This window comes from Podarcis tiliguerta, assembly GCF_965153285.1.
Source record: "Podarcis tiliguerta genome assembly, chromosome: 14".
NCBI classification, from domain to species: Eukaryota; Metazoa; Chordata; class Lepidosauria; order Squamata; family Lacertidae; genus Podarcis; species Podarcis tiliguerta.
In genome coordinates, this window is record NC_139547.1 from 51,176,707 (window position 1) to 51,192,215 (window position 15,509).

The 15,509-nt window shown below is 39.8% G+C and overlaps 1 protein-coding gene across 7 annotated transcripts in view; it reads left to right on the forward strand.

Moving 5' to 3' along the window:
• Positions 1 to 15,509, forward strand: part of SDK1 (sidekick cell adhesion molecule 1) — a 586,517-nt gene that overhangs the window by 145,214 nt on the left and 425,794 nt on the right. For all 7 annotated transcript variants that reach the window (XM_083413291.1, XM_083413295.1, XM_083413296.1 and 4 more), the window contains exon 5: positions 625 to 772. In XM_083413291.1, coding sequence (XP_083269417.1) covers positions 625 to 772 — 148 coding nt within the window. The remainder of the gene's footprint in view (positions 1 to 624; positions 773 to 15,509) is intronic.

The window sequence follows — 15,509 nt, forward strand, 5'->3', positions numbered from 1 at the left end:
CGGCGGGAAGGTAAACGGCGTTTCCATGCGCTGCTCTGGTTCGCCAGAAGTGGCTTAGTCATGCTGGCCACATGACCCGGAAGCTGTACGCTGGCTCCCTCGGCCAATAAAGTGAGATGAGCACCACAACCCCAGTCGGTCACGACTGGACCTAATGGTCAGGGGTCCCTTTATCTTTTTACCCCTTACTTGCCCAAAGTCCCTGTGAAAGAGCTACCATAGAATTGCAACGTAAAGCTGTTTTGCTTACATGCGCCTTAGGAGTGTTTTTTTATATTGCAAAATTACATTTTAGAAGCTCTTCTGCTGTTAAATGTGTCAATTTTCAATTGGGGGGAAAAGTCAATTGCCTGTCCAAGGAAATGCAAGCATGCCTTAGTGCTGACGGAGACATTTCTTGGGTGTCCTCCTAGAGTCACTGGGCTTTGCCTCATGCCTCGGTACACACCCGCAAACTTGCACTCCTCAGCACTACCCCAAGGTTGTTATCTCTTGCTGCTTAATTATGGCAATGCCAATGACTGCTATAAAACATAATTATTATTCTCTGTGACCCCTTTTTAAAAAATGAGGCCTCATGTAAGATGAAACTTCTGGGTTTCTTAATGTAACTTCTCTTTGCAGACATGGGGAATTTCCAAGATGAGGACCAGAGGAAAACAGTGTCTGAAGGGCAAGCCACAATCCTAAACTTTCCACACATCACAAGCTACCCCAGACCGCAAGTGACCTGGTTTAGAGATGGGCACAAGATTATACCAAGCAGCAGAATGTAAGTTAAAGTAAATTATTGTTTGAAATATGACTAATTGCACTTGATAATGCTGCTTACATGTTAAGCACCCTAATTAAGGTCTGGAGATAATAAAGCAAGCTAATGCATCTGTATAGTGGAGATATGTGGGTGTTTTAGGACTGGGTCTAAAACCCTTCAGCAGAATAATTTGTGTGATGATAATATTTTGGCCTCCTCCTGTAGCAGCCTGATCCCTGCTCTTTCTAACCATTGTCTTGGCATGCTTTTAGGAAAGCACACAATTATCTGACTAGCAATGATTTCCGGTATTTGCTTATAAAATGGGGTTTTGCATACTGTGCTGCTGTGCTTGATACTCTTTTCTTTGACAATGAAATGGCAATTAGTTTTTGTTTTCTTTTATACTCTTTTACCCTGCAATGACAGTGTTGTTTTTTTTCCTTTGGTCTAATTAGCACATGACCCATTCATAGTGAAACAGTTGCACTCTGATTACCTAAGCATTGTCTCTAGGTGTACCAGTGTTCTCAATTTTGACACATCTAAAATGCCAATCTGATTTTAACTTGAGCTTTACCCTTCCTGTTAATTAGGGTATTTTAAAACATATTTTAGTCATCCAGCATTTCCCTTATGTAATTTAGTTAGCAATTAATGGATCATCAAGGCTTTTTGTATGTAGTGGATCAGTAATGTCAGAAGAGCAATGTACATACATCCAGCTGTCCAAGGAATGTTATAGGATGATTGTGTATGTAATAGCTGACTGTAGCTCCTTGTCTCTTGCCGTTAAGCCCTCTATGACCACCCCCCCTCCTTATCTCTCCACTCTTATGATATGTCTCTGGCAGGGCCAGATTTAGGTTTGATGAGGCCCTAAGCTACTGAAGGTAATGGGGGCATTTATATGTTCAGCTGTCCTTTATCAACAACAAATTGTTGCTGGTTTTTTGTGTTGAATATATGCTATATGGTAATTTATGGACCTAATAGGTATCTAAAGCCATTTGCACATAACAAAATATGTATTTTACCAAAGTAACTGTTGAACTGAAATACAATTAAGAAGATGTATATTAATAGTGATTTTTGGGGGCCCCCAAGAGAGTGGGGCCTTAAGCTATAGCTTGTTTAGTTTATACATTAATCCAGCACTGGTCTCTGGCCATTAGCTTCGCCCCTCAGAAGTTTCCTGGCTTCTCCCTAAAAATTGTCATTCATTTCATTAGTTATATGTTGCTTCTCAGGGATGTTCCTTCCCTGAGGTACCTCACAACTTATTAAAACAAAGCATAAGATAACACAAATATAAAACTATAATGTAAAACACAGCTAATCTAAAACAGTATTGGAAGAAAATAATAGACTTAAACTCACTCAAAAGCTGGCTGGCTTTCTTTTAAAAATCTGTAGGGTTCTCCTAAAAAGCAGCAGAGAGGAGGCCATATGCATCTCCCTGGCAAAGAGGTTTCAGAAGTGATGGGGTCATGACAGGAAAGGCCCTGTCCCTGGTACTTACCAGCTTAACAATTTTTGCTGAAGGACCAGAGAGCAGGGCCTCAGAAGCCAAGCGTAAGGCTCTGGCAGGTTGATATGAGTGCAGGTGGCCCTACAGATGGCCTCAAAAGACTCCTCCTCCTGCTGCCCTATAATCTGTGGAAATGCCTCCTGGAACACCTGCATGATACTATGTCTCTTGCTTCAAATCCCTCCCCCAAACCTACTTTTTATTTGAAGCCTTTGGTACAACCCTATCTATAACTCCTTGTTACTGAAGCTACTCTGTGTTGTTTCCCTGTTCACCTCTGCCTCTCCTCCATCCTTTGATTGCACAGTATCAAATTTTAGACACTGAGTTTCTTGGGACAGGGACCTGACCTCTTGTTCTCTGTAAAAGTACCATGGACATTAATGGCAATTTATTATTTAAAATACTTTTAATCAGGGAGAACATTCTATCTTGTTAATTTTGTAATGCTTTTACCCTTTCCTTGTTAAGCACAATGAATATTTGGTTACCTTTAATTGTGTATTAATAAATGTTATGCCATTGAATATATGGGGGCAGCTTTGTCAGAACAAAAGACTAAATATCAAGGCAGTGGAATTTAGGATGGGGTTACCAGGGGTTCCGTTGCTGCAGAAACATAAATGTTAGAATTAAAATGTATCAAAATATAGACAGCACTCACTTAATTTACATTTTAATATCTATTTTTGTTATTTTCCAGGCTTGTATGTACCAATGCTCAGATAGTAAGGATGTAGCCTTACTAGCACTGATAAATTTGTAAAGTAGAAACTATATATTCTGATGTTTAACATTAACATACTAATTTACTTTTTATTTTTTAAATAATCTGTCGAGAGAGAACTCATTATAGTTTCTGACACATTATCTCATCATTCTTCTTTTGATATAATTTTGCAAACTTTGTTCATTTCTCCTTGTTCTTCCTAATGGTTACTATTGACACCTTAAGATGGTTTCTGTTCCTACTAGAGACACCCTGAACTTGTAATAAGTAGAGAAAATAGTCCAATTTCTTATTCTTCTTTGTGGGTCATTAAGTGGGTCATTAAGTTAAGAACTGTCAGTTATTTAGGCTAGGATAGAAAACCATTATGATTCAGTGAAGAGATGAGTTTTCACCTTCCTTCCCTTGTCAAAAGTCAAGAGAGAGAGCCTGCATATATGAAACCGCAGTGACTGAAGATGGGAGTTTTCTTCAAGGGGGAAGAAAAGCCCCTGGGCAATTTATTTCAGATACTAAGGATTGTAAATTAAATAGTTTCATAACTCAAAAATGAATAATCATTTTTTTTTAAAAAACCGTTCAACAATGTATTGATTCAACTGGCAAATTTTTTTTAGCTGTGTTTGGCAAGGATTGTTTTTGCTAGCAGTTCATTGCACATTAAATACAGTGTGTAAAACACATGCACACACAGACCACACTACTCATTGTTACCTCGTCCTTGGCTACATTTCTGGCTGGTTCTTCAAGAGATGAGTCACGCTGTACACTCCAAGATGCTCCATTTTCACTTTGGTTGTGGCTAGGGTAGCCTCTTTAATGCTCTACAGAAATAACATTAAAAACAGTTCAAAAGGGGGATCTTAAAACTGTAAGGTCACATTCTACCATCTGAAGGTGAGACTTTACTTTCTGACGGCTACATTTTCTCTATCGCAGTAATGCTACCAAATTTAGCTTCTGTTTTAATGTGTGCGTTTTTTACGAGTAAATCACTTAAACTCAGAAGAAATGCAATGTTTTTCTCTACTCTTGTCCTATACCTAACAATCTGCATGTTTTGCTTAAGGCTAGAAGCTGGTTCAGTAAAGATGAGATTTTACATTTTCAGAAATGGGATCATCCATTGTGTGTTTCTTTCTTCCGTTTAAATAAGTGAAACTTTCTTCTGAGTAAACATGAATAGGTCTTACTTGCAATTGTATTTTTATTATTGCTTAATATGGAGGAATTGTTATTGAAGTTAATGGAGGCAATGTTTATGTGTTTGATTAGAGAAAAACCATTAATTGTTTTGGACATTTGTGGAAAAAGGAAAGGGAAAGAATTTTAGAGATTTGGGTCTGAAGATTGAGAAAATATTGCCTAACAGAAAGTAGAATAGTTGGATGTCATCCTAGAGTGAATGTTTTGAATAATTTCTTTTATGTAACTGACAGTCGGAAAACTAGAAGTCCTTTTAATCTTTTCTTTTCTTCTTTCATTCTTTTCTTTCCTTCTTTATTCTTCTTTTATTTTTCCTTTGGTGTCCTCTGCTCTGAGCCATTACTGGGGTCCAAGGATTACACTCACACATGGAGGTAATGGATGGATGGATGGACCCTGAGTGGGAGGAAGGGAAGGAATACCTCTCAGGGTGAGAGATTGGGAGAAGAAGGGAAAGCTCCCAGGTGGAAGCTGGGAAGGCTCACCACTTTCTGTGTGAGACAAGGGTTAAGAAATACCTTTAAGAGAGGACTCTGTGTTTTCTCTCTCTGTTTTTGTTTTTATTTAGTTTCTTTTATCTTGTATTTTCATGAAAAGGGTTTAACAAAAATCTTATGAAGAAAAAAGAAAAGAAAAGTTCCAATGTATTTTAACAGCCTTAGGGTGTTTTGACCGATAGCATTTCACATCTAACCTTATGCAATTAAACAACTTTATTGCTTCATGGAGAAAGAAGCTTTGCTGATTGGAGTTCCTTGTTCAGACAGTCAACTGAGTCAGCTTCATTAACTCTGAACTCCCAAAATTTGTGATCTTGCCCTGTCCAATACAGCTTTAAAGTTCAAGCAACGGAGGAGGGTGACCAAGATGATTAAGAGTCTGGAAATCAAGCCTTGAGGAACAGTTGAGGGAGTTGCGTATGTTTAGCCTGGAAAAGAGGAGACTGCCAGGAAATATGATGCCATCTTCAAATATCTAAAGGACTGTCACAAGGACTATGGAGCAAGCTTGTTTTCTCCTGCTCTGAAGGGTAGAACTTGAACCAATGGATTCAAGGAACAAGAAAGGAGATTCTGACTAAACAATCAGAAAGAACTTTCTGAACAGTGAGAACTGTTCAAAAGTGAAATGATCCCTTCCAACTCTGCAATTCTACAGTTCAATGAAAGATCAGTTATTCTGGGAAGCAAAAGCCTCCATGCTGTATTTATCCAGGTTCCTCTAGCAGCAAAAGAAGAAATGGAATATTCTCAAGAGAAGTGCGCACACATTATTGTGGTTTTGAGGGATGGATTGGGGAGGACAAGTTTAGCTCTGTCCCATATCATCTACCAACTGTGGCAGGCTTCTCACATTGCCTAATTATGGGGTCAACATTGTTGTACTCCATGGGAAAAGAGGTTACCTGTTCATTGAGTCGTCCTGATCTTTCTATTGGTGGTGCATAGCAAACCTGAGCAAACTGGCTTTCAGCTCCCTGGCAATTTGGCTGAAGAGTGAATATTCCACATTAATTCTTTCCCATTAAGGCTGTTCTCCAGGCTCCTGTTAGTTAACATTGAACTTTTGATTGTGAACTTGCCTTAGCACAGCTTATCAGTAGCATTTGATAAATACCTGTCTTAGCAAAGCTTATATTTGAGTTCTCCTGTTGTGTATTTCTACAAATATCAGAATATTGTTTTGACTTTTTCTAAATTGTTGAAATCTAGATGCCTTCATTGTCATAGTGCATTGTAAAGTGATAGATATTAGGCTGCTTCTGAACTAATTTATTGGCTTTTGCATTAAACTGTTTTGCAATTTTTTTATTAATTATGCTGCCCAGTGCTTTGGTAGTCATTTCTCATATTTATTAAATAGTTCTTTAATGCATGCTGTGCTTGAAATGCTGCATCTAAAGGCTCCCTTGTGCTTGCTGGATCATTGCTCTGAAGATCGGAAGTGAAGTTATATCTTTTTAAGACTTTATCTAGAAGGTGTCTATAGAGAAGTAGAATGCATGATTTGCTCCCTTCTTAAATCCATCCACAGTAAATATTCTGCACTGCTTTCATCCATTTGGTACTTGCTGATTTCCTTGAGGATTTTCTGATACACCAGCTGTTGTAGACGCCACCCCTGCTCAACTGTGATAGGATGATTTACCATTCTTGTGCCAGGAATGTAGTAATCCAATTTACTAATTTTGATCTCTTCATTACATGTTATCATTTTAAGCTCTTTAAGTTGTTTCAGCATCTTTTGGGTTTGCTTATATGTTTCACTCCTTATATTTATAGACAGAAAAAACTCTCACTAGGTGGTTGCTTTTTTATTTGAGTCGTGCTGCTATTTAAATTAATTTACAGTCTTCAGTATCTGAAAGAAAGTGCCTGGTTATTAGTTTTTTTCTTCAAGAAAATCTTCCTTCTAGCAGTTAATGGAATTATTTTTGGTCTAGAACAAGTTCAGTTCAAGTTATTGTATGATAATCAGTAACTTTTGAGATGTATAACTTAATTTATGACTAGTTTGCTAAGGCAACCAGAAGAACAATTAGTAAAGCATTTTTATCAGATAAGATCTTTTATATAACTGAACAGATGGCTAAGTTTTTCCTAATTACCTTGCACAGGAAAGGGCAACTGACCATATTAACAAAACTGGAGAAACTGTATATTTTGTGTATGGTTTGTGCTCTGCATTTTAACCTGAATGGGTCTTATGACTGTAATAAAGTTATGGATTGCCGGGCAAAAATTATCAGCAAATGTAGCTCATCAAAAGTGACAGAAATATTTCATTCCCCTTGGCTTCTTTGCAAGAACAAGGAAGTCAACAGAATCACCTCAATTGTATTTCTTCTTCAGCTGTATGATGGGTGTCCAAAGGCTGCCCCGTGCTGTCTGGCATAGGTAAAGGTAAAGGGACCCCTGAGTGTCAGGTCCAGTCGCCGATGACTCTGGGTTGCGGTGCTCATCTCGCTTTATTGGCTGAGGGAGCTGGTATACAGCTTCTGGGTCATGTGGCCAGCATGACTAAGCTGCTTCTGGCGAACCAGAGCAGTGCATGGAAACGCTGTTTACCTTCCCGCCGTAGCGGTGCCTATTTATCTACTTGCACTTTGACGTGCTTTCAAACTGCTAGGTTGGCAGGAGCTCCTCAAGGGCACACTTAGTGTTTCTGTCTGTGCAAAGTCAAGGCATGTGCAGCAGGGCTTCCTCTGGCTGTCTCACCCTCAAAACCTGTGAGGAATTCTCCCACTCCCAGTGCTAGTCATTCACAAGAGTGGCCCAAGCAGTTTCAGTCTTAAAATTCAGGCTAGTAGCCAGATTTCTGCAGGGTTGAAATTATGTTTAATTTTACATAAATGGCTATATTTTAGTTGCATTGTATTCAGAACAAGCATGTAGCCAGTATTTTCCATAGGTAGCTGATGTTTTTCGACCCAAGGTTGTGGTAGGCTACCTTGTGGCTAGGTCTTATGTTTGGATCACAAGTTGAATCACAAGACCACGGGTGTCAAACACAAGGCCCGCGGGCCGAATCCGGCCCGCCAGACCTCGTCATGTGGCCCGTGTAGTCTGGTCTATATATATCTGTGAGGGAAGCTTGGGCTGCGGTGCGTGCACAGGGCATCTCGGGTCCCTTCTGCGCAGGCGCCGGCCTCCCCCTCCTCCAGCTACCTAGCTGAGACTTATTTGACACGGTGAGGGCGGGGTTGGATATGGGAGGCCGCTGCTGCTGCTCTCAACTTCTTTTCGGGCTCGCCGGGGTGAAATAAGTCCCGGCGGGAGCGCAGCACGCCTGCGCGAGGTGGAACGCGGAGAAGGGCAGAGCCGGCTTCACGCGCGTTGGAGAGAGGGAGACCGAGAGCGCGCTTGTGTTTCCGGAGCGCGCCCTGTGAATACTCGGGGCGGCGTGCTTTTGCTTTGCTTTTCTTTATTTATTTCTTTAGGCGCGTTTCCGCGGTGCCCAATGAACAGCATCCTCCGCCTCTGGGGATTCGTGATTCAAAAGCAAATTTGATATGCAAGTGCATGTTTTGTAAATAACGTCAGGCGCGGCTTCCGCAGGGTGCGCGTTGCAAAAATTTATATATGGGGGGGAAAGCTGATAAGGAATTGGTTTATTTTTTAGGGTATTTATACATCATGCAATTTTTTCCTCAATGTTATTACAGGGTCCGGCCATCAGTTCCCGCCCTCCTCAAAGGTTTAGGGTAGGTAGCAAAGGGGAAAAAATCCAAACAAATGCTCGATTAAAATTGGGGGAATGAGAAAAATTAAAACCTGCACATCTTGTGTAACTTAAACACCAAGCCAAACAGGAAACAATTTTTATATTCATATATGTATTCAAATGAAATCAAGGTGTAGTGTTCCATGAGCCAGAAGCTCTGCATTACTTAATCCAGCTGTTAAAGGTGTCATGGGCTTTGAAGACACTCGAACTCGAACCAGCCCTTTGAGGGTGACCAAACTGCTGATGCGGCCCCCGATGAATTTGAGTTTGACACCCCTGCACAAGACAATGATGAAAGAACCTGCAACCTGAGTGTCTTTGCTAATGTTTATATGTGCAATCAAGCTGCTTGATTATACAGACACACAAAGAATTGCATGTAGCAGTTGGTCTTTGGATGTTGCAGTAGAAGAAAGAGGGAGAAACAATATTTTTATTTTTTTTAGCTAGAAAGCTACATTTTAGTAAAAGATGTTTAAAGGCTTACACTGGGACTAGTGTAAAAAAGTTTATAAGACTGAAAACAATGTATCTTTTGCCATTTGTAACATTTTAAACCTGGTTTTGTTAGGAAAGGAACTTATTGTGTTAAAGAAGATTTATTCCTGTGCAAAGGTCACATCAGAGATCTTCCTCTGGTGCAATATGTAACATGCAGATCCCATCAGTTGTCAAGCTGTTTTGCCACGTGATCAAGAAGGTTTTCCAAAAATGATAAATGAAGACTAGCCTGCTGTTATTTCTCAGCAGAATCTTAAGGCCTCACTTAAGAAGGAATGGGCTGAATCCTTTTGGGCAAGGGACCCACTGAGCACCAAAATCAATGGGCTGGCCAGTCTCTAGCAGGTAGATCTTATTAGTCAGGAAAGGTAAGAATTAAGTATACATGTGGTCAGCTGGGCCTCTCCAAGCTACTTGTCCACACACTTTGGAAAGCACATGACCCTGTAGCCATCCTATGCATGTGTAAAATAAAGTAATATTGTAATTAATTTAGAATTGCATAAAACAATATTGCCTGTTTGTGCATTTTCATAGTTGACTGAGCACCTATCTCAAAAGCTCTCTGCCTTTTGGCACTTTACCAGAAATACCAAGACCTATGCATTGCAGATTCACATGCGTCTCTATGTTTCAACAAAAGTATTTCAGTGCGTGCTTGTTTTGTAAGTGGCTATTATTTATATTTTTGTGGCTTTTCATAAGCTGCCCTGAGCATCAAATGATAAGGCCATGTATGGATGCCTAACATAAAACTACAGATTTATGGCAGGTGTACATTTGAAGCCATGCTTTCTCTGCAGTAGCAAAGCTGCAAGGAGACTAGCTGCTCATTCAAAATCCAATACAACCTTGATTTGAAAGAGCAAATTATCTTAATTTTATCTTGTCTCATAAAGAGATTAGTATATAATTTTTCCCTTGGGAAATTGTATATATGTACTAGTGTCAATCTGAGGAAACAAACACTGCAGGTGCTTATCATAGTAGACAGGAATACATGTTTTAGAAAGTGCCAGGCTTCTACTTAACTATAGGTTGTTTCCATCAAAGTGCATTCCTTTCTCTTCCAGCCAAGAACAGGAGTGTCTTATACCTCTTACACGTGTCATCCTCTTATGGTGTCCTATAATTCCTGCAATACACAGATGAAACACCTCCAACTTTCAGATTCTGTTGTCGTGTTAAGCTTGCTTGTGCAATAATATCAGCAGCCTGTCACATGCAGGTGGCTAGATCTTCTCAGGTGAATTATATACAATCTAGGTATTATTGTGTGTTTAAATGCTAGAACTACCATACAGCTCTATCACTGAAGGCTCAAGCAGCTTCAGTTTCTTCAAAAGAAGACAGTCCCTGCCCCCAGGCTTACAAACTAAAAAATGATGCAATACACAAGGGAAAGGGGGCAGGGTAGGAAGGCAAAAACCAAAACCAAAACTCAGGAACCAGTTTCTAAACAGTTGCTCCTATAATGATCAGCTGGCATAGTTGAGGGGCAGGAGGTGCCTGGTGAAGCTGGGCCTCCAGCAAATCTGATGAAATGAGCCCTGCTTCCCAGCTCTCCCACTGCTGGAATTTTGTCAGGGCAGATTTATATAATCACAAACAAAAAATATTGCATATGTGAGGAGTGTTCACAAGAGTTGGTACAGCTGAACTAATACAAAGCTGTTGACCTCATCCATCGGTGGGGAGCCTAAACAAGGAAATTCCTAACCTCATATGTCTTTGTAATTGTTCTGTTGAAGTCTTTATTAACATCTTTTCATGCATGTAATGTTGTCAGGCATATTGTGCCCTTTCTTGCTAAGATAGATTGGCAAAGACTGCAATGGAACACTTAGAACATCATAGCTATAGTCGGTTACCTTCGTATGGCTAGAAAAGGAAGCAAATAAATAAATAAATAAAACTCTGAAAATCACCTGCTAGGGCTTGCAGTTTTTGCTTTGATTATGCAGTGGCTCAGCTTAATGTTCTATCTATCCATTTTTCACTTGAAAACAAACACCACTTTATTGTACGTCTGCTGAACCAATACCAGTGCTGCACTTTTCTGCAAATATTAGCCTGCCTTACAGCTTATGCCAGTTGCACATAATTGCATTTCACATATACCAGATAATACTTTAATTAAAATTGTGATAATTAGCATGTATTTTTAATGAACAATAAATTCTGAGATTGCCAAGCCAATGGTGCATTTTCTGAATAATACTGCTGCTTATGGTGGGGGGAGAAAAGAAAATGAAGCTTTTAAATATGCAAGGTTTATTTTTAGAATGTCAGTATTTATCCATACATACATTGAAACTCCCAGATCTGCATAGGTTGCCTTCTTGAGCTACACAGCTAGAGATATAAAAGCCAACACAATGAAGCTTCCCTCCCACTGTTAGGGTTTAATTTGAGTAAGTCTTACAAACCCTGCCTCCTAAATCATCTCAGTTTGTTATGGCCTCTTCAAATACGCTTTCCACTGCTGGGTGGCTGTTAATGCTTCATTACCTGCTTCATTTCCACCCTGGATGTAGACATAAAAGTTTATCTTGTTGCCAGCAATGGATGTTGATGTGCCATAACTATTCCAACATGCAAAGGGCCTATGTTACACACATGCTCACTGACCTAGAAGTCCGGTGTGTATTGGTTTTAATTTGGTTAAAATGGGAAAAAACCCCCAAAAACCTAGCTATGATAAAATTTTAAAAAAGAGAATTCATTGGATATCTAAGATCCAGGTTTGGGGCAAGAGCCCCAGCAGTGATTTAAAATCACAAAACATGTAGCAAAGTAAAGCATGGAAATCTAGGCTTCTAGACCTTTAAAATATCTCCTCCTAAGTTTCTTACTTACAATCTCTTCAAAGGTCAGATTCATGGCTTTTTCTATGCAACAGTAGGAAAAAACAGGCTTAGGTCCCCAAAAGGTAAATGTTTCTAAATTATTTGTATAGAAACACAAATATGGTTTGCTTAAGCCACACTGTCTAAGCTTGGAGCATCCAGCTTAGACCTCCTTCATGTGGTGAAAGCAAAAAACCAAAGAGTTTGGTTCCTTTCCTCCCATGGTGAGGGGGTGCAACCTAGCTAATCCTGGTAGGATTCATGCATTTTTTTTAGAGTTGAGCATGTTGGTTGTATGAGGCTGATATATCCCACAGTGTGTGAGTAGGATGTTCAGAAAGGATCCTTTTGGGACACATTTCTAACAGCGATCTTAGTAATTAAAGTGAAAAGCACATAGTTTAGTATATTTCAAGGAGCGAAAAAGTATATCAGTACTACAGGCCATGACCTCTTCTCTTATAGTTTTTCTATAGATCTCTCTTGATGATCATTGACCTCTCTGCCTTTCCTGCCTTTCTTTATGTACTTTCAGAGACATTTCTTTTGTTGAGTAGCAGCAAGACAAGAGATCAAAAAAGCTAAATCAACAACCAGTGTCCACAACACCACTGCCAGGCAGGCCTTTTGTGCTATCAGAGCAAATAATCTCTTGGCCTTCCCTGCCTCCCTTCATGCCATTGTGATGATGTTCAGAGGGCTGGTGCTGGCCACAATGCTATCTTGGCTCTGCACTGACTGTCCCTGTACAACTGGTCATGTTGTGCCAATGCCTGATGATTGTCTTCCAAAGCAACTACTCTATTCCAAACTTAAAAATGGAAAGTGCAATGCTGATGGTCAACAAAAGAGATTTAAAGACTGTCTGAAGGCAAATCTTAAAAAATGTAATATAAACACTGACAACTGGGAAACACTGGCCTGTGAGTGCTCCAGTTGGAGAACAGCCTTTACCAAAGGTGTCATGGGCTTTGAAGACACTCAAACTCAGGACGCAAGGGAGAAACGTGCTAAGAGGAAGGCACTCTTGGCAAATCCACACCATGATCAACTCCCGCCTGGAAACCAATGTCCTCACTGTGGAAGGACATGTGGATCCAGAATTGGCATCCACAGTCACTTACGGACTCACTGTTAAAACTGTGTTTATGGAAGACAATCTTACTCAGCTACGAGTGACTGCCAAAGAAGGAAGAAGAAGAAGAAATCACAAGTAGGAAAAGAAGAAAGTGTGTACCTGGCTACCTATCAATGGAATGTCTTTGGGGCATATTTATATCACAATCGTATGCCAGTTTTACTCCAGTTGAAGTGTGGTTGCTACCTCATTGTGGTGAGAAAATAAACCTAGGAAGAACAGCAGGCTTGCTCTTCAATGAGTGTTCATTCATTTTATTTATTTAAGGCATAGATTGCCTTTTGCATGCATCTCAAGGCCATTTAGAAGCATGCCATAAAAGCAGCTAAAAATAGTTGTTAAAGCAGTACGAACTACAACACAAAATGAGTTTAAAAACAACACAGAATGGACACCTAAGGCAGAGAGCTTTTCATGCAACCGGAAAAGCTTGCCAAAACAAAAATGTCTTTAAGTGTTACTGGAAAGTGCAGATAGTGGGTGTCATATCTCTACAGAGATGCTGTTCCACAAAAGTCAGGCAACCATATTCATTCTCATATTATTTGCCCGAAACTGCAGAGGTTATATGGCAACAACTGTTTGTTCAGCATTCCTCTTGATATGTCTGCTCAGAGGTTATTTTTTATCGTTTTTTTCTTTGGATTTATATTCCACTCCTTGTCAATTTTGTGATCCCAGAGTGGGTAACAACAATTTTCTTTAAAAATCTTTAAACAAAATTCAAACTAATCTGCAACAAACACATACAAAGCGGCCAGCAATAATGATCAGAACCTAATATGGCTGCAATTACCAAAGCCTTTCCCAACAACGCGATAACAGAAGGTACATCTGACAAAATATCTCCCATTGGCTGCCAATAAACATGGGGAAAGGAAAAATATTTTAAATTGGTGTCAAAGATGGCCTAGGATGATGCTCACCCTCCATTATACGTGTACATATCGGAAGGCTCCAACCTCCAACCTGCAAGAAGAGGCTCCAGGAGGAAATGGAAACCAGAGCCCCACCCCCTCACTGGAGTTATACAACATTGCCAGCTAGTGGTTGTTATCCTGCACTTTCCAGGGCATTTTTCCTAATGGGCTCTTTTCATGTTTAAACAAGTGCTGGGATAATCACACTAGAAAGTGTGGGATAACAACCAGATCTTGTGCAAATAGACAGCCTGCCTGGAAACAACCAGATTCTGAAGTCTGCGTAAATTTGTGTAGTGAGACCAGCTTGATAATTACAGAATCTATTGCCATCTTCTTCTGTGTACCCAACAAAAGTGACAGTTCCAGTGCCTGTAAGGCATGTGGTATGATGCGGGGACTCGGTGCATTTTAAGGGTTCCCATCTGCAAAGTAGGTAACAGTTTCTAATTCCCCCTAATACTGATAGCATTGGTGCTGATAACTCTGGACAGTATCCAACTACGTAGAAAAGTTCTGCTTGTGCAAGTCCTTTCCACTACTCAGTAGAACTCTCTCTCTCTCTCTCTCTCTCTCTCTCTCTCTCTCTCTCCCTCCCTCCCTCCCTCCCTCCCTCCATAATTTGTTTTATTTGATTTTCAAAAATAAAGAAAGAAAAAAAGAGAAAAAAAAGATAAGCTTACATCAAAAGATCATACAAATCCCGCATGTCAAGATTACTCTGAATCTTCTGACCCCCCCATCCCCTCCATGGGTCCTCTTAATTCTATTTTCAACTGCATAGCAATACTTCTCCGATTTTTAATCTTCCTAAGTTATCTGTACATTGAGTTATCTGTTCCATTACAAGTGTATTTAGAATCCTGTTAATGCTTTAACCTGTTTGGAATGATTTTGTATATATGTTACAAACTTTCCCCATTCTTTTTAAAATTTCTTGTCTTCTTGGTTACTGAGCTTCCCAGTTAATTTTGCCATTTCAACATAGCTCATCAACTTGGTTTGCCGTTCTACTTTGGTCGCGGCTGTCTCTTCCTTCCATCTCTGAGCTGCCCTTCCTCTCTTCTCCATATGCCCCCAAAACATATTTAGGTGTGCAAGAGGAGAACAGTGCTTGCGCTAGTGGAACATTAGTTGGACACATGTTTCCTTCCTTATGTTTTGACAGTGCTTGTTTGAATTTTTAATTATAACAATAGTAGCTGTTGTTATTCAGCTAGAAATAAAGAGAAACCACAGAGTGCAGAATGTTGCTTGTCCAGTTACATAACCTATTGCTATGGATTTTTGATGCAAGTTTTTTTTTTAGAGGACTGCTTTAAAAGCTTTCCTTTTCATGTTTGAAAGCTTTATTCATGATTCAGTAAACAAAACAACAAGCAACCCTTGCATGCTTGCGATGTGCTTTGGCTTTTTCAGCCTATGAGTATCAGGTCAACTGTGCTGAACAAAACTTAGCTTGTATTTGAAGCATTTGGTCCATGGAAAGGAATGTGAAGCCGACTTTGCATTAATTAGTGCCGAAGAGAAAAGAAGGAACTGGCAGCCTGCCCGTGGCTTATCTATGATCCTTTACTGTGAGTGGAATCTCTAGCAGTTTTGTGTCTGGCTTTCACCTAACAGATTGCAAATTCATTTAAATAAATTGTAAAT